The sequence below is a fragment of the Mobula birostris genome, chromosome 32 (assembly GCF_030028105.1).
Source record: "Mobula birostris isolate sMobBir1 chromosome 32, sMobBir1.hap1, whole genome shotgun sequence".
Classification (NCBI taxonomy): domain Eukaryota; kingdom Metazoa; phylum Chordata; class Chondrichthyes; order Myliobatiformes; family Myliobatidae; genus Mobula; species Mobula birostris.
In genome coordinates this window covers 24,856,432-24,876,115 of record NC_092401.1, presented here as the reverse complement: position 1 = coordinate 24,876,115, position 19,684 = coordinate 24,856,432, and the positions used below count along the sequence as shown (strand labels likewise).

Sequence of the window (19,684 nt, the reverse complement as noted above, 5' to 3'; positions counted from 1 at the left end):
AATAAATCCTTAGGGAAAACCTCAGATCAGATGCATCTTCACAGATTGAGTGTTTGAATCTGCCTTTAATTAGGTCCTGCTAACAGTCTCATGCACACTCAGTCAGAAGATCAGCTGCGATCATTTCTCGAGCTTCATTCATGAAACTTCATCTTACACACTCAGTAGTTGAAATTCAACACAGGCAAGTGAGATTCTAAGTCTGGTCTGGGGAGACATGGTTTACCCAATTCACTGAACACTATGTCACCCATTTCAAATGGTGACACATGTGGAGACTGGTCTGACTTACCCTTGTACAATGCCTCCAGTAAATCCCAAGTGTTCTGAGAAAGATTCCTGATCAAAAAGACAAAGCGTCAAGAAATGAAAGGAAAAGGACACAGATAATCATGGGAATATTCTGAATTCCCAGAGAATTCCCAGCAGCTATTTAACCAACATCACATTTAGCCAATTACACAGTGATTTCTATCACCTAATGCATGCTCTTTATTTAAATGGCCAATCACAATAGAACATTTCTGGATTCCAGATGAGAGGATCATACATTGCAACAGGGCATTCTAACTACTAGACCTATGCTGACCCTTTTGTAAAGTGAGACACAAGAGACAGCAGATGCTGGAAGGCTGGAGCAACAAACACAAAATGCTGGAGGAACTCAGTGGGTCAGGCAGCATCTGTGGAGGGAAATGGACAGTCAATGTTTTGGGTCGAGAACCAGCTCTGATGAAGGGTCTTGACCCAAAACATCCTATTTATTCTTTGAACTGTTTGCAGATGAACAGTAGATGAAATTAGGACTCAACACAACCTTAAACTTGTCTCATAAAGGTTAAGCAAGCTAGGGCTTTTCTCTTCGGAGTGAAGGAGGATGAAAGCTGACTTGATAGAGGTGCATAAGATGATAAGATGCATAGACAGAGTGGTCAGTCCAGAGACTTTTTCCCAGGGTGGAAATGGCTAATGCGAAAGGGCATAATTTTAAGGTGATAGGAGGAAAGTACAAGGGGTATGTTAGAGGTTGGTCTTTTACACAGAGAGGGGTGAGTGTGTGGAACATGTTGTCAGGGGTGGTGGTAGAGGCAGAGACATTAGGGACATGTAAGATCTTAGATAGGCATATGGATGATTGAAAACGCAAAATAATCTGCAGATGCTGTGATCAAAGTAACACTTTCAGTACACTGGATGAACTCAGCAGGTCGGGCAGCATCAGTGAGAAACGATGAGTCGACGTTTTGGGCCGGAACCCTTCGTCAGGACTGAAGAATGAAAGATGGGGAAGGATTTGAAGAATGCTTGTAGCTTCAGTTGAAAGACCAGTAATTTGAAAGACAAAGGGGTGGGGAAGGGGAAGCATTGACGTCATAGCCCTGAAAACAATGGGTGGTAGAAGAAGGAGGCGGAACTATGAGGGAGGTGATGTGAAATAGGGATAGAGGAAGGGAGGGGGAGGGAATTACCGGAAGTTGGAGAATTCTAAGTTCATACCAAGGGGCTGGAGACTACCTAGACGGTATATGAGGTGTTGCTCCTCCAACCTGAATTTAGCCTTATCGTGGCAGTAGAGGAGGCCATGGATGGACATATCTGAATGGGATTGGGAAGCAGGGTTGAAGTGGGTGGTTGAAAAGTTGAGGGCTGTGTAGGAGGGAAGGGTTAGATAGATCGTGGAGTAGATTAAAAGGTCGGTATAACATCATGGGCTGAAGGGAGTGTACTCTGTAGTACAGGAAGAAAAAATGGAGGGCAATGTGGGAGGGAAGCATTAGATGGATCTTGGAGTAGGTAAACAGGTCCACATAAAATTATAGGCCGAAGGGACTGTACTGTGCTATGTTTTATGGGCAGATGCACAAGCATGTACTCAATCACACACACACACACACACACACGCACACACACACACACACACACAGTCAGCTAAGCAATCCACAACAATGCACATGTACAATATTTGTACATGTTACCATATACGTACATAAATCAACAAACATGTTCACCTACAAAATTAAACAGACGCAAGTTATAACACACACACACACACACACACACACACACACACACACCCACCCACCTTTCAGCAAGCGATCAAGAATTGGAAATCCAGTTCTTGTTCCTTAAGCTTGGGGATCGCAGCTTCTTACATCTACCTCTGTAACCACTCTCCCCTATCTTTCTGCCTCTCATGGCTCACCTGACTTTGAGAGAAATGTACACTTAAACAGAGCCTGTATAGCGAGAGTACTCAGGTAGGGTGGGGGAGCTTTACAAAGGTGTGGATCAGACTCCATTTGGAATACCGTGAGCAATTTTGGGCCCCATAGCTAAGGAAAGAGCTGCTGGCCCTCGAGGGCCCACAGGGGATTCACAAAAATGATACCGGGTGTGAAAGACTTAACGTACGAGGAGTGTTTGATGTTTCTGGGCCTGTACTTGATGAAGTTCATAAGGGTGAGAGAAAACTACTTAATACTGAAAGGCTGAGATAGAGTGGATGTGGAGAGGGCATTTCCATAGGAGAGTCTAGGATCTGAGAGCACAGCGTTAGAATAGAAGGATGTTCTTTTTGAACTGAGATGAGGAAGAGGGTGGTAAATCGATTGCGACAGACAGCTTTGAAGGCCAAGTCATTGGGTGTACTTAAGACAGAAATTGAAAGGCTCTTGGTTGATAAGGGAGTTAAGGGTTATAAGGAGGTGGGAGAATGGAATTGAGAAAAATACGTTAAATGATGGCAAAGCAGACTTAAAGGCCTAATTCTGTTGCTATATCTCATGGTTTAAGGAGCAGATGCACTTCACCTTGGTCAACCGCTCTCCCACCTCTCCCATTGTCCAGTGACTCTGGCCCTGTGCCGTGCCACCTACCTCAATGTGCTGGAACATGTACGGGTGGTTACAAATCTTCCTCAGCTGCATGATGGTGTTCATCAAAGTCTTGGTGCCACCTTTGCCCTGCAGAGAAGATGCCAAAAAATTCACAATTAAGTGGCAGAACCTGACCTCAGTGTAATAGAGAGAGAGGTCAAAGGAAAGGTATTCCCATTGAAGGCTGTGTAATCTGCCTGGTTAAAAGGCCAGAATCTTAGTCCTCCAAAAGTTAAAGTCTGCAAACAATATTATTTTTCCTTCACCTTTACTACACCTATGTGGGAAAGCCTCATATAATTTTGTAAACAAACAAACAGCCATTCAGCCCATTTAGTTTACTCGCTGCAACAATGGTCTCCTAATCCCATTCCGAATCTTCTCGCATCTTTCTTATTCCATTGATCCTCAGGCTCTTAACTCAGTTCAGTTATCTCTGTGTTTCTTGCCCTCCATTGGTTCCTAGTTGCCTCATGCTCCAGTTCTAAGATTTTATTCTCTTTCAAAATCTCCTAAGACTTCTTCACGCTCTACCTTTCCAACCTCCTTCAGTCTTACAAACCTGTGAGAAGGGTTAAATTCCAGCCTCTTGTGAAGCCATGATTATTCACATTACCATTGGCAGCCTTGCCTTCTGCTGCCGAAACCCCCAGGTTCCTGAATTCCATCCCCAAATCCCTCTGGCATCCTCCCCCATCTTCTCCTTTAAGTTTATCATAAAATCCACCCCCTTCAATCGAGCATCCATTCAAATGCCCTCTAATGCTGTCAAACTAGTGCACGGACGCAAGAAAAATGGAGGGTCATGGGCTGTGTAGGAGGGAAGGGTTTGATCGATCGAGGAGTAGGTTAAAAGGATGGTACGACAACATGGGCTCTGCTGTTCAACAGATCATAGTACAGTACAGGCGTAAGACATAGGAGCAGAATTAGGCCATTCAGCCCATTGTGTCTGCTCCATGGCCTTTCAGCCCATAATGTTCTGCCAACCTTTTAACCAACTCCAAGATAATCTAACGTTTCCCTTCCATATAGTCCTCCATTTTCTATCGTCCATGTCTTCTATAAACTATACATGCTAACATTTTTTGGGGTATTTTTCCACACGTTGCTACTGATGGTCAATGATATTATCCTTGTTTCTAATGTCATTCCACAGTTCCTTCCCTCTCTCTCCTAAATCTCTGACTCTTACATCCTGTTGGAATCCTTCAACAGTGGGATGAAGCCTGCTTCCTTTCTCTCAAGCCTAATGCAAGGGAATTTCACACCTCTCTACCATTAAAGGCCAACCAAGCTTGCAAAGCCACATCAAGCTGGGGTAAACCTTCACCAGTTGGAAGTGAACCAACAGGAATCTGAGAGACATTACCAAACAAGTGGGCAGGCCAGGCTGGGAGATAAATGAACTGTAACCATGCGGAAGAGTAATAACAACTAGCCACCACAAGCCTCTGCTCCTGTGAAGGAGACAGTGTCAGTAGTCAACTGGAGGGTTTCCAGACCTTCTTGTCCTTCTCTGAGCCATCGGTCAGCAGCACTCCTTTTGCCTGCATGTGACGGTACAGCACCCTCTGCAGAGCTGACATGTCGCACTTAATGACGTATTCCACCTGTGAGGGGATAACGCAGCACCTTAACTGTGGAGTGTCAACATGCACCCAAGACCCTCTTCCTCCCACCTCCCAATCCCTCCAATGTGAATCGTGCCTTTGGTCAGCTGAGGTCTGGAAGTGAGTATACCCACACAGTACGAGGGTAGGCACAACACCACACCCACAAGGCAACGATAAATCATAGAATAGTACAGCACATTACAGACCCTTCAGCCCACAATGTTGTGCCGACCTTCAAACCCTGCCTCCCATAATCCCCCACCTTAAATTCCTTCATATACCTGTCTAGTAGTCTCTTAAATTTCACTAGTGTATCTGCCTCCACCACTGACTCAGGCAGTGCATTCCACGCACCAACCACTCTCTGAGTAAAAAAACCTTCCTCTAATATCCCCCTTGAACTTCCCACCCCTTACCTTAAAGCCATGTCCTCTTGTATTGAGCAGTGGTGCCCTGGGGAAGAGGCGCTGGCTATCCACTCTATCTATTCCCCTTAATATCTTGTACACCTCTATCATGTCTCCTCTCATCCTCCTTCTCTCCAAAGAGTAAAGCCCTAGCTCCCTTAATCTCTGATCATAATCCATACTCTTTAAACCAGGCAGCATCCTGGTAAATCTCCTCTGTACCCTTTCCAATGCTTCCACATCCTTCCGGTGAGGCGACCAGAACTGGACACAATACTCCAAGTGTGGCCTAACCGGAGTTTTATAGAGCTGCATCATTAGATCGCGACTCTAAATCTCTATCCCTCGACTTATGAAAGCTAACACCCCATAAGCTTTCTTAACTACCCTATCTACCTGTGAGGCAACTTTCAGGGATCTGTGGACATGTACCCCCCGAACCCTCTGCTCCTCCACACTACCAAGTATCCTGCCATTTACTTTGTACTCTGCCTTGGAGTTTGTCCTTCCAAAGTGTACCACCTCACACTTCTCCGGGTTGAACTCCATCTGCCACTTCTCAGCCCACTTCTGCTGAAGACACAGAAGGCTGGATCATAGAATTGCAGACCACAGAAAGAGACCCTTTGGCCCATCCAACCAGGACTAGCAAATTTCTATAGCTGTACCATGGAGAGCATTCTGAGTGGTTGCATCAACATCTGGTATGAAGGCACCATTGCACAGGATTGGAAAAAGCTGCAGAGGGGGCTGTAAATTCAGTCAGCTCCATCATAGACACAAGCCCTCCCATCCTCGAGTACACCTTCAAAAGGCAATGCCTCAAAAAAACAGCATCCATTGTTAGGAACCTTCATTGCCCAGTACACGTCCTCCTCTCATTACTACCACCAGGGAGAAGGTAAAGCAGCCTGAAGACACACTCAACATTTTAGGAACAGCTTCTTCCCCTCCGCCATCAGATTTCTGAACAGTTCATGAACCTGTGAACACCACCTCATTATTTCTTTTGCTTTGCACTATTTATTTATTTTTTGTAATTTATGGTCATGTTATGTCTTTTTGTTGTTCTGCTGTGGCACATCAACAAATTTCCTGCCATCTAAGTCACTTATAATAAATGTAATTCTGTCTCAGATTGTTCTATCAAGCACCTACCTTCACTAATCCCTATGCTTCAGGGTTGGGGTCCAATTGCTCACGAGCTAGTCTACTCTCTCAGCGTGGATGAGCGGAGAGTGGAAATGACCCAGTGACACTGCTTTGCAGAGAAGAGGGTCCTTCCTGGCCTCCTGGCCAACATTTCTCTCACAACTAACAGGATTATCTGATCTTGCAGCCTGCATGATTCAGATTCAGGTTAACTTCTTGTCACACAATGAGATGCAATGAAAGTCCTTGCTCACGTGAAGCTGAGTAAACAGAGTACACGGTAATAATACATACAATAAATACCCCTATTATACCTAATTTTTTTTCAACCCTCAGTTATGGACCAAGCCTTTTTGATATGGAAAACAAAAGGTATAACATGTTTTCGTGACTTATTTCTGGATAACTGTTTCATGTCTTTTGAACAGTTCTCTAAGAAATTTGATTTGCCTAGATCCCATTTTTTTAGATATTTACAAATAAGAAATTTTTTAAATACTATGTTGCCTACCTTTCTGATATCATACCCTACCGATATCATCGGTAAAATTTTGGTTTAAATCCTCTTCAGAAGGGATGAGTAGCATCTACCTATGATATAATTATGAAATGACAGCCAGGTATATCTGATAAAATTAAAAATGAATGGGAAAGGGAACTTCAACTTTGCCTACCTATAGAGAAATGGGATAAAATTTTTCAATTAGTCAGTACTTCCTCTATATATGCTAAACATACATTAATACAATTTAAAGTGCATAGAGCCCATATGTCTAAAGTTAAATTAGCCTGTTTTTATTCCCATATAAACCCTATTTGTGACAGATGTCACTCTGAGGTGGCTTCTTTAACTAATATGTTTTGGTCCTGTTCTCTCTTGGAAAAATATTGGCAAGATATTTTTGATATTATCTCAACAGTTTTATGTTTTGATTTACAACCCTATCCTATTACAGCAATTTTTGGATTGCCAGTGGTAGAACATAGATCTTTGTCTTCTTCAGCCTGTCGGATGATTGCATTTGTTACTTTAATGGCCAGAAGATCTATTTTATTGAACTGGAAGGAAATCAATCCTCCTACTACATTCCAATGGTTTTCCCAAACTATATTATGTTTAAATTTAGAAAAAATTAGAAGTGATATTTTTGCTCCTTCGGTTAAACTTGAAGAAACTTGGAAACCATTCATTCAACATTTTCATATGATGTAATTTGACCTTTCCGAATCCTTCTTATTAACTTAAAATATATGAATAGAGGAGCGAGGTTACGACATTACTGAACGTGTTCGATTTAAGATATTGGTCCAGCCCTGTTTTGTTCCGTTTGCTTTTTTGGGTTTATTATTTAGTTCTCCTTTTTCCTTTTTTGGGGGGGTGGGGTTCTTTGTATTTTTTTTCTTTTTATTTCTTTTTTTCTTTATGATTAACTACATCATGAGTTTGGAAGTCTATTACACCTGTGTTATCTGAAATCTTTTTTGTATATGTTTATTAATAATAAGATTATTCCAATCTCTTTGTATCAACATTGTTATTTTGTTTATAATTTTGGAAAATTAATAAAAGATTTAAAAAGAAAGAAAGAAAGAATAAATACAGTGATGAGCACAAAGCAACAGAACAGTGCAATCTTTGGCAGTGCAAAAGGAAATGCCAAATTGACATAACAGAAGTAGGATTAAGGGTTCAAGAAGGCGGCAGGGGACGTAAAGGAGGTGACTGGTTTACAAGTCTGACAGCAATGGGAAGAAGCTGTTCTTGGGTCTGGTTGTCTGACTAGCCTAATTAGATGATTAACTTTATTGTCACATGTACATTGAAACGTACAGTGAAATGCATTGCTCGTGTCGAATCAAATCAGCGAGGATTGTGCTGGGGGTTATGTTTTGATGTTATCCAAGGAGTATTGGCCATTAGTGGTGAGGAGCTCTCTGCAAGGGTTGTGTGGTAATATTCTTCAGGTCAGACCAGCTGTACTGTCAATGTGAGGCTCAGCTACTGTGCCTGTGGTGCACAGCTTAAATTACTGGGCCAATAAACCAGGAACTGAAACTAACAATCTAGACTTTTGAGTTTAAATCCCATCATAACTGCTGGGGAGTTTCAATTCAGTTAATGATCTAGAATGTGAAAAGAATTGATGATTGCTGTCAACACACGTCTATAGGACAGAAAATCTGTCATCTTTACTTAGCCTGGCCCATAAGAGATTCCAAACCTACCAATGTGGTGGCGTTTTTCCCCTCTCTTCACTGTCTTGTATAATTTGTGCATGATTTATAATCTGTGTGTAATCTGTAACCTATATGCCTGTGGCTCTTGTAGGCTCCTGAACCAACACTAATCACTACCTCAAACAGCAACACCACGACTACTTGGCAGTACAATGGATTTTTTCTTGTTCTCATTTGTTCTTTTTTGTAAGAAATTGCTGTGGTGTTGCAATTAAAAAACCTTGCACTCAACATTAGTAAGACCATAGATTTATTTGTAGGCTTCAGAAAGGGTGAACAATTTCCCTGGGCGCCAACATCTCTGAGGATGTACCCTGGGCCTAATATATCGATGCAATTACAAGTAAGACATGACATATGTAATTTACTATAATAATGTTTTTCTTATGTATTACAATGTTCTGCTGCAGCATAACAACAAATTTCATGACACGTGCTAGTGATGTTGAACCTGATTCTGAAATTGTCTATAATTTATGTGTTTCTAATGAATATTGTCATATGCCTTTATGCTGCTGCAAGTAAGTTTTTCATTGACAATGAACTCATCTTTGATTGTGTGAAGTTGCTGCAGGAAGTTTTTCCAGAGTACCTGACCCTTCCATGCTTGCAGGTGACAATATACTTGACCAGATTCTTAAATGCTGTCTGGGTAGCATAGTGGTTAGTGTAATGCCCAACGACACTAGTGATCACAACCAGGGTTCAATTCCCGCCACTGTCTGTAAGGAGTTTGTACGTTCTCCCTGTGACCATGCGGGGTGCTCCAGTTCCCTCCCACATTCCAAAGTCGTATAGGTTAAGGTTAACAAATTGTGGGCGCGCTATGTTGGCACCGGAAAGATGGTGACACTCGCGGGCTGCCCCCAGCACAGTCATCCGACTGTGACGCAAGCCAAGCATTCCAATGTATGTTTTGATATACATATGACAACTAAAGCTATTCTCTTATCTTGGAAATGGACCAGCAAGTGGTCAGTTCAAGGACAACTGGAGGTGGGCAATAATTGTGTGGTATGTCAACGATGTTCACACCTTGAAATAATAATAAGTAAATGAAAATTTGACAGTTGTTTGAAACCCCCAAGATATGTGAGTCTAGTTGCCCTTTCCTTTCACCCCAAACCCAATGTAATCACCATTGATCTTTAACCCACGTGTCCACTTCAAACCACCAGAAGAATTCCGTACCTTCTCAGGAAGCTGAGCTTCCACTTCCTTTTTCAATCGCCGTAACAGAAAGGGGCGGAGGACCTTGTGCAAGCGTCGGATGATCAGAATGGTTTCCTCCTCGTTCAAATCCACCTGTTTGGGATGTTAGACAAAATGGAGGCAGATTGATTCGGTATTTGGCAAGGGAGGCACATCTCCCTCCCCATTCAAAAGCTTGCATTTACAGAGGGCCTTTCCCAATCTCAGGACATTTCAATTGGCCAATGGATGTGGTCACTGTGCAAAAGCAAGAACATAACGCCTCACTATAGGAAGGACGTGAAAGCATTGGAAAGGGTATAGAGGAGATTTACCAGGATGTTGCCTGGTTTAGAGAGTATGCATTATGATCAGAGATTAAGGGAGTTCGGGCTTTGCTCTTTGGAGAGAAGGAGGATGAGAGGAGACATGATAGAGGTATACAAAATATTAAGAGGAATAGATAGAGTGGACAGCCAGTGCCTCTTCCGCAGGGCACCACTGCTCAATACAAGAGGACATGGCTTTAAGGTAAGGGGTGGGAAGTTCAAGGGGGATATTAGAGGAAGGTTTTTTACTCAGAGAGTGGTTGGTGCGTGGAATGCACTACCTGAGTCAGTGGTGGAGGCAGATACACTAGTGAAATTTAAGAGACTACTAGACAGGTATATGGAGGAATTTAAGGTGGGGGTTATATGGGAGGCAGGGTTTAAGGGTCAGCACAACATAGTGAGCCGAGGGGCCTGTACTGTGCTGTACTATTCTATGTTCTATAAAACATTACAGCACTGTACAAGCCCTTCGGCTCACAATGCTGTGCTGACCTTTTAAGCTACTCCAAAGTCAATCTAACCTTTCCCTCCCACATAACCCTCCACTTTTCCTTCATCAATTCCCTATCTAATAGTCTACTAAATGTCTCTGATGTATCTGCCTCTACCACCACTCTGGGAGAGTGTTCACACATCCACCACCACTCTCCATGTAATAACATTTCCCTGCCAATACTTTCCTCCAATCACCTTAAAATTATGCCTCCTTGTATTTACCATTTCCACCCTGGGCTGCCCACTCTATCAATGCCTGTTAGTATCTTGTACATCTCTATCTCCTCACCCCCTTCACTCCTAGTTCACTCAATCTTTCCTCATGAGTACAGTGAAAGCCAATTTGTGCATAGCATCTCGCGATGTGATGAAAGCCAAATAATCTGCTCTGGTGATGTTGGCAGGAAACGTTGACCGATGGATGAATATTGGTCTGCACACTGGAGACAGTATGTCAGCACTATAAATGCATGGTTCTCTCCTGTCAGCCTCAGCCCCACTCTCCCCAATAGTTCAGCCATCCCTCTGTAACTGAAAGGTCATCTGAGGTTTACGGGCTCCAAAGTACCCAATGCGGGCGTTAAAAGCCATACTGCTGTGGACAGGACATGAGAGTCGTACTTACTCCGCCAGCACCTGACAACCCAGCCACCAGCTGACAATGAGAAGATGCACTCTATTCCGAAGCAAAGTCGGGAAGGAACCAGCAATGCCTAAGTGCCCTCCCTCACAAATGGAATTGCATTCCACAGCCCCCCTTTCGGGCTGGGACCCTTCATTAGGACGGGAATGGAAGGGCTGAAGTCAGAAAAAGAAGGTGCGGGAGAGATAAGGAGTACCAGCTGGCGGGTGATAGGTGAGGCCAGGTAGGTGGGTGGGAGAGGGGATGAAGTGAGAAGCTAGGAGGTGATAGGTGGAAGAGGTAAAGGGCTGAAGAAGAAGGAGAGGCACCAGTAGGAGGCAACAGGCAGGTGAAAAGAAGAGAAGGGGTAATAGGGGAGCTAGAATGGTGGATGGGAAAAGAAGGAAGGAGAAGAAGGAAGGAGAAGAGGGAGGAAATATTGGAAGTTAGAGAAATCAATGTAAAGGAAACAAGTAAGTGGAGGAAATCAGAAGGTCAGGCAGCATTTATAGAAGGAAAGTGAAAACTGATGTTTTGAGTCAAGAGCCTTCACCTAGTCTGTCTCAACTGGAAACATCACCTGTCCATTTCCCTCCATAGATGCTGGCTGACCCACTGAGTTTCTCCAGCTCTTTACTTTTTTGGTCCAGAACCAGCATCTGAAGTCTCCTGTATCTCCTGAAGATTTGGAAGAAGAGCCAGTTGGCTGACCACTCCTGCCCCACAATACAACAACTTAATCCGCTCCAGTGCCAGTCCAGTTCCCTTCTCTAAGCACCCACCCGCACCCTAGTGTACACATTAGCACAATGCTATTACAGAGCCAGTGACCAGGGATTCAATTCCACTGCTGTCTGTAAGGAGTTTCTACATTGTTCCTGTGACTGCATGGCTTTCCTCTGGGTGCTCCAGTTTCCTTCCACATTCCAAAGACGTATGGATTAGTAGGTTAATTGGTAACATGGGCGTAACTGGATGGTGTGACTTTGTGAGGCTGGAAGGGCCTGTATCTCAAAATAAAATAAAATAGAGCAGCAACTGCTTCCTTTTCCACCATCCCCACAAGCAGTGCGTTCCAGTTAATCAGTTCTATCACGCTCCCTTGTATCTGTTGTCTAGAAATGGCCCTTGAACCACCCACTCAGGGCAACAGCTTTGTCTTTTCCCTCTCTTCTAAACATGAACTTGTCTACCTCCACCAAACTTTCCCCTATACTCCAAGGAGAACAACCCCAGCTTCTCCATTCCAATTCTGGAGCTGAAATCCTTTGCAATGCTTCAGTAGATCTCTTCTGGCCCACTCTAGGATCCTCACATCCTTCCTGAAGAGTGATGGCCAAAAATGCATGAAGGTTTGGTCGGGTGACACAAACCCCGTGCTCAGGCCACCTCCAACCATCCCTCACGGAACGTACCTTCTCCCCCGTCATGGCAAAGGGAGCATTGAACCACTGCTCAAATGTGTTGCAGCTTTTGAAAATGGTAGGCAGCAGGAAGTTGAGGAGCGCCCACAGCTCGGGCAGCTTGTTCTGCAGCGGGGTGCCAGTCAGCAGGAGGCGACGTGGAGCCACGTAGTGTGTGTTCAGCACCTGTGTCAGCTTACAGTGATGGTTTTTCATCCGATGACCCTCGTCCACAATCATGTACTTCCAACGGATCTGACAGGAGAAACATGCTGTTAGGGATCCTCCTATTAACCGTATACTTCCCCTTACATTTCACCTCCCAAAGTGCAACACTTCACATTTGTCCAGGTATTTCCCTCCAGCTGCTATTTCTCTGCCCATATCTAGTCTATATTCTACTATTCTGTTGGGTACTGGATGGGAAGGGCAATGGTTTGGGTAATGGATGGGGTGAGCAGTGGGCTGGACAATGGATGGGGTGGGGCGATTGATTTGGTTACAATGGGGAGTGCAGTGGTTTGGGTAATGGATGAAGAAGGACAGTGGGATGGGTACAATGGGGCAGTGGGCTGTGTAAAATGGGGAGGGACAGTGGGTTGGGTAATGGATGGGGAGGGACAGTGGGTTGGGTGATGGATGGGGAGGGACAATGGGTTGGGTAATGGATGGGGAGGGACAATGGGTTGGGTAATGGATGGGAGGGACGGTGGGTTGGGTGATGGATGGGGAGGGACAGTGGGTTAGGTGATGAATGGGAGGGACAATGGGTTGGGTAATGGATGGGGAGGGACAATGGGTTGGGTGATGGATGGGGAGGGACAGTGGGTTGGGTGATGGATGGGGAGGGACAGTGGGTTGGGTAATGGATGGGTTGGGTGATGGATGGGGAGGGACGGTGGGTTGGGTGATGGATGGGAGGGACAATGGGTTGGGTAATGGATGGGGAGGGACAGTGGGTTGGGTGATGGATGGGGAGGGACAGTGGGTTGGGTAATGGATGGGGAGGGACAATGGGTCGGGTGATGGATGGGGAGGGACAGTGGGTCGGGTGATGGATGGGGAGGGACAGTGGGTCGGGTGATGGATGGGGAGGGACAATAGGTTGGGTAATGGATGGGCTGGGAAATTGATCGGATAATGGATTTGGAAAACAGTAAGGCACCAGAGGCCATAGCTCAAACATTTACAGGTGAACTGGACAGAGGTAGGGTGTACGAAGATGAACACTGACGAGTGGTTGCAGACGGGTCATATTCTGCATGGAGGTTGGTCACTAGTGGTGTGCCTCAGGGATCTGTTCTGGGACCCCTACTCTTCGTGATTTTTATAAATGACCTGGATGAAGAAGTGGAGGGATGGGTTAGTAAATTTGCTGATGATACGAAGGTTGGACGTGTTGTGGATAGTGTGGAGGGCTGTCAGAGGTTACAGTGGAATATTGATAGGATCAGAAACTGGGCTGAGAAGTGGCAGAAGGAGTTCAACCCAGATAAGTGTGAGGTGTTCATTTTGGTAGGTCAAATATGATGGCAGAATATAGTATTAATGGTAAGATTCTTGGTAGTGTGGAGGATCAGAGGGATCTTGGGGTCCGAGTCCATAGGACACTCAAAGCTGCTGCACAGGTTGACTCTGTGGTTAAGAAAGCAAATGGTGCATTGTCCTTCATCAATCATGGGTTTGAGTTTAAGAGCCGAGAGGTAATGTTGCAGCTATATAGGACCCAGGTCAGACCCCACTTGGAGTACTGTGCTTAGTTCTGATCGCCTCACTATAGGAAGGATGTGGAAACCACAGAAAGGGTGCAGAGGAGATTTACAATGATATTACCTGGTTTGGAGGGCATGCCTTATGAAAATAGGTTGAGTGAACTCAGCCTTTTTTCCTTGGAGTAACGGAGGATGAGAGGTGACCTGATAGAGGTCTGTAAGATGATGAGAGGCATTGATCGTGTGGATAGTCAGAGGCTTTTTCCCAGGGCTGAAATGGCTACCACAAGAGGGCACAGGTTTAAGGTGCTTGGAAGTAGGTACAGAGGAGATGTCAGGGGTAAGTTTTTTATGCAGAGACTGGTGAGTGCGTGGAATGGGCTGCTGGCGACAGTGGTGGAGGCAGATACGATAGGGTCCTTTAAGAGACTCCTGGATAGGTACACGGAGCTCCGTAAAATAGAGGGCTATGGGTGGCCCTAGGGAATTTCTAAGGTCAGGACATGCTCGGCACAGCTTTGTGGACTGAAGGGCCTGTATTGTGCTGTAGGTTTTCTATGTTTCTATGATACCTCAGCACAAATTGGCAGGAGGAGAAGGTGAGTACCGGAAATCTTTGTAGGGAGTGAGGAAACTTTTACCTTGGCAAGAACATGCTTGTCCTTGATTATATATTCATAGGTGGTGAGCAAGACGTTGAACTTCCCACTTCTGAGGAGTGGAACAAAGGCCCTTCGAGCCGCGGGAGAGCCCTGTGTGGGGGAGGAACAAGAAAGACATCATCTCTGCAGCTCCAGTAATAACCAGTCTGGTTCCAAATGCCTGCACACAGAGTCAGAGCTGAACTAGAGGTTACCTTGTAAGAGATGCGTGATACAGACGGAGCCCACTTATCGAACTCATAAGCCCAATTTGAGAGCGTCCTGCAAACATAATCAAGGTCATGATTGGAGTTTTGCATCGCTGTACAGAACACGTCGCTTCCTGATTGTGCAGCGTGATGGGTTGTGATTACAGTGCAGGAAACACACCTCAGGGGTCAGGTTAGACTGTGCTGATAAAACATGAACGGCCAACATTAGGTCTACCCATGGCTAGAGAGTAAATTGCAATCACTTCCATAATTTCTGACTCATTTTTCCACATTCACTATATAAAGAAATAAAATATTTCTCTGCTGCTTGTCCCTGGGCCTACGGTGCTTCTCTTTTGCCTTTGAGTCTGTTCCCGCTGCGACAGACCTTACGGATGCAGCAAGATCCCACTGACAGCAAATGAGAGAAATGACCATCTGTTGGCGGGAAGGATGAAGGAGGAACGGAGACACAAGAGGCTGCAGATGCTAGGATCTGGAGCAACACACAAATTCCTCCAGCATCTCGTGTGTTGAGGAAGGAATGTTGACCAAGGAGGATCTCTGGGTCATTACAACATCAGCGGCAATGGATTCTGTGGTTTTGGTTAAACGTGTTCTAATAGGTCAAAAGGTTAACACACTCTCCAATTTAATAACCTTTACAGTGAGCTGATTGTAGAGAAAATGTAAACGAGCCTGGTTATCAGGAAATGAAATGGTTTGGAGCAATCCCATAGAATTTACTCTGCATTTTTTTTTAACCCCAAGAACATATCTGGCTCCGGTCTGTGGAAAACCATGGTATACTTTGGATAAACCACGTTTTTAATCAGAAGGATGGGAATCATTGCTTTAACGGGGAGTTGTCCAGGTTCTGCAGGATTCTGGTCAACTTTCCTCCCTCAGATCTCCAGGACATAGAGAGGTGAGCAGAGATTTCCTTACGAGAGAGGTACTATGATGAGGAATGGCCCATTGATGCGCTTGTGTTCCATGAGGTATGTGATGAGGGCGATGGTCTGGATGGTCTTCCCCAGGCCCATTTCATCGGCGAGGATCCCGTTCAGGTTGTTGTTGTAGAGCGACACCAGCCACTCCAGACCTTTGACCTGCGTAGCATTCAAGGAGTTACACAGAACGATAATTGTTGATTGGTTTATTATTGTCGCATGTAACCGAGGCACAGTGAAGAACACGCCACCCATACAGAACGTCACAACGTCAGTACATCGAGCTAGTAGAAGGAAAAAGCAATAACACAACAGTGGTCAATGGAGTAGCAGTCCATACAGCCCAACTGGTCTGTGATGGTGCTTAACACTACCTCAGCAATGGGACGCTATGGAACATGCCTTACACTAAGCTCTTTTTTTGCTCTCTTTTCATTTATTTTTTTTATAATTTATGCATAAATTAAATTCTGTGTGTCACTCCCTGTAGCTACATTGCTGTGATGCTGCTGCAAGCAGGTTTTTCATTGTAACTCTACGTCACTAATTCTTCTTGGAATCTACATTCCTCGGCCAAATCCCAAATGGTTGCCTGCAGCAGGAGTCTCAGTGATGGGGAGCTAAGGGGGGGCCCACCCACTATGATGCAGTGCATGGGGTGGAAACTAGACATCTCACAGTAAGTTAGTGACAAACGAGTCATGGAGCCATAGAGCACTACAGCCCACAAGCCCTTCGGCCCATCTAGTACGTGCCAAACTATTACTCTGCCTAGTTCCATTGACCTGCCCTTGGACCATAGCCCTCCATCCATGTACCTATCTAAATTTCTCTTAAATGTTGAAATTGAATCCACATCCATCACTTCTGCTGCAGCTCGTTCCACACTCTCACCACCCTCTGAGTGAAGAAGTTCCTCGTCATGTTTTCCTTAAACATTTCACCTTTCACCCGTAGCCCGTGACCTCTAGTTCTGGTCTCACTCAACCTCAGTGGAAAAAGCCGCCCTTCATTTTCTCATAATTTTGTATAGCCAAGTCAAATCTCCCCTCATTCTCCCCTGCCCTCGGGAATAAACTTCTAATGTATTCAACCCTTCCCTATAACTCAGGGCCTCAGGTCCCGGCAACATCCTTGTAAGTTTTTTCTGCGTACCTTCAATCTTGTTGATATCTCTCCTAGGCAACCAGAACTGCACACAATACGCCAAATAAGACCTCACCAATGCCTTATCCAACTTCAATGTAACACCCCATCTCCTGTACACATTACTCTGGTTTATGAAGCCAACGTGCCTTCATGAAGCGAAGAGCAGAACCCAGCCGACGCTCCTTTACCTGATACTGTTTCAGTAAACCGTTCACAAGCAGGGTGGACTGAATATCCACCCTCTCAGTCACCGCGTGAGCGACTGAGTAATAGGACTGCAGACCGTGCATGCTGGACAACGGCGCACTGTACTCGTCATCCACGTCCTGCTTGGCATTCCTGCAAGGTGCGATTGGAAGAAGATTAGCCTTGCCTGTCAGCTGTACATTGAAGCATCGAAACATACAGTGGAATGTGTCATTGGCATCAGCAGCCAACACAGTCTGAAGATGTGCTGGGGGTATCTGCAAGTGTCACCACAACTCTTACTAACCCTAACCCGTATGTCTTTGGAATTCGGGAGGAAGCCAGAGCACTCAGAGAAAACCCATGTGGTCATGGGGAGAATGTACAAATTCCTTCGAGACAATTGAACCCCGATTGATTTTACAGCTAGCATTGAACAGCACTGTGCCAACCTCTATGCTACCGTGCTGGCCCGTCACTGTCACAACTCTCCATCTGGTAAAGGAATACTCTCCGGACTGATGATTAGATTTTGTCATCCTCTCTGTTCTCCAGAGTAGATCCCACATATTCTGCACCACAGAACAGTTCCCTTCCTCTCAGCCAAAGAAAGCATTATGCTTCATACAGATCTTTATCTCAGTTTGGTTCCAGGACACCACCCCCATTCTGTTCCAGAATCATTTCCCCCATAACGCACTAGAACGCTTCTGCTCTAGAACAGCGTGCCCCTATTCTGCCCAGGCTGCTGCACATCTAGCTCCAGATAAGCTTCCTTGCATCATTTCCTGAACATCACAATCTTCCCATAAACTTGGTCCACACTGATGTCCCCCTCATGTGTCAGGTCCTTCTGCTCCGGAAGATTCTGCTTATATCCTGCTCCAGAACCCCCACCCTGCACATCATGTTCTAAACAACCCCCCATTCCACTTTGGAAAACCCATTCTTGTACTGCTCTAGAACAGCTCACCTGTTCTGCTCCAATAAATTGCCCACCCATTCACCTCCAGCCAGCTGACACACATTACGCTCCAGAACGTCAGCCGTAATGCTGTTTTAGAGTATATTCCCAACCATTCTGTCCCATACCAGTTGGTTCCCCTTTGTGACCGTGCCAATTCCACTCACAGTGCTCCATCCCAGTCCATACTGTAGCTCCTAATGCTCTACTTACTCTATGATCTGCCTGGCGTCCAGCTCAGACACCTCTTCGCTGTCTGGATCCTGAATTTTCTTCTTCTCCTCGGGGGCAGTAGGTGGTGCTGATGTGGCCGCCTGCTCCTCCTCTTCCTCTTCCTGAACAAGAAACACAGCCACCAATAGATCAGGTACCTGTCCACCATTTTGACCACTTTGCACTAAAATGGACTTTTCTTTTTGCTCTGATTGTGTTCCTTCTTCTAAAAAAATGTTTAGTTTACGTTTTGGTGCTTAATTACACCGCAGCTTAAAAATATCAACACTATTTTTTTAAGTTAGTGATGTCAAAAAGCCAGAGGGAAGATCTGGCCTTGTGAAAACTGGATCAAATGGGTACAACTGCCATTATCAACAAAGAAGAGAAAATCTGCAGGTGCTGGAAATCCAAGCAACGTACACAAAATGCCGGAGGAACTCGGCAGGCCAGGCAGCATCTACGGAAAAGTTAACAGCTGACATTTCGGGCCGAGACCCCTCAGCTGGACCGGAGGGAAAAACCACGGGCATTATAATGCTTCCTGTGGTCTATGTGCACTGGTCCACTAGGTGTGTGTTATAACGAGGGCTCCTGCTCAACAGGCTTTAGATCGTGTGTCTCTTTCTTCTCTGAACTTACCTCTTCCTCTTCCTCAGAGCCAGTGTCTTCACTGTCAGAGCGTGGGGCCACCTCATACCTGCTCGGAAGAAATAAAGAGAAATAATAACAGGTGCAGAAATGAGCTGGGAAAGAGGGGTCAGACAAGGAAACAGTCCCCTCGGCCACTTGGCCCATGCCAAACAAAATCCCCATCTGAGCTAGTCACATTTGGCCCATATCCCTCTAAATCTTCCCCGTCGAAGTAGCTGCCTCAACCACTTACTCGGGCAGACCATTCCATGTACGGACCACACTTTGGGTGAAAATGTTGCCCCTCAGGTTCTGATTAAATCTCTCTCCTTGATTCCACAACCCTGGGAAAGATCAACCTTCACTTTCCTATGCTCCAATGAAAGAAAGTCCCAGCCTTTATCCATAACTCAGTCCCTCGATCCCAGCAACATCCTTGTAAATTTCCTCTGCGCTCTTTGGCAGCTCAGTGGCATCTTTCCTATCACAGGGTGTCCAGAACTAAACACAGTACTACAGATGTGAGCTCACCAATGTCCCAGCTTCTGTACTCAGTGCCCTGACTGAAGGCCAGTGTGGCCAAAGACTTCGTCACCAGCCTGTCCACCTGTGAGCCACTTTCAGGAAACCAGGTCCCTGTACTCCTCGGTGCCTCTGTTCTATCACCATGTACAGCATTGTAACTGCTG

At 45.3% G+C, this 19,684-nt stretch overlaps 1 protein-coding gene across 6 annotated transcripts in view; it reads right to left on the bottom strand.

Annotated features, from left to right (window-relative positions):
* smarca4a (SWI/SNF related BAF chromatin remodeling complex subunit ATPase 4a) overlaps positions 1 to 19,684 on the bottom strand; it is a 168,786-nt gene that overhangs the window by 47,737 nt on the left and 101,365 nt on the right. For all 6 annotated transcript variants that reach the window (XM_072248375.1, XM_072248380.1, XM_072248378.1 and 3 more), the window contains exons 13-23: positions 19,005 to 19,062; positions 18,363 to 18,484; positions 17,188 to 17,338; positions 15,846 to 16,009; positions 14,901 to 14,967; positions 14,686 to 14,796; positions 12,345 to 12,587; positions 9,481 to 9,594; positions 4,382 to 4,489; positions 2,877 to 2,963; positions 293 to 339 (exon numbers count right to left, since the gene is read on the bottom strand). In XM_072248375.1, coding sequence (XP_072104476.1) covers positions 293 to 339; positions 2,877 to 2,963; positions 4,382 to 4,489; positions 9,481 to 9,594; positions 12,345 to 12,587; positions 14,686 to 14,796; positions 14,901 to 14,967; positions 15,846 to 16,009; positions 17,188 to 17,338; positions 18,363 to 18,484; positions 19,005 to 19,062 — 1,272 coding nt within the window. The remainder of the gene's footprint in view (positions 1 to 292; positions 340 to 2,876; positions 2,964 to 4,381; positions 4,490 to 9,480; positions 9,595 to 12,344; positions 12,588 to 14,685; positions 14,797 to 14,900; positions 14,968 to 15,845; positions 16,010 to 17,187; positions 17,339 to 18,362; positions 18,485 to 19,004; positions 19,063 to 19,684) is intronic.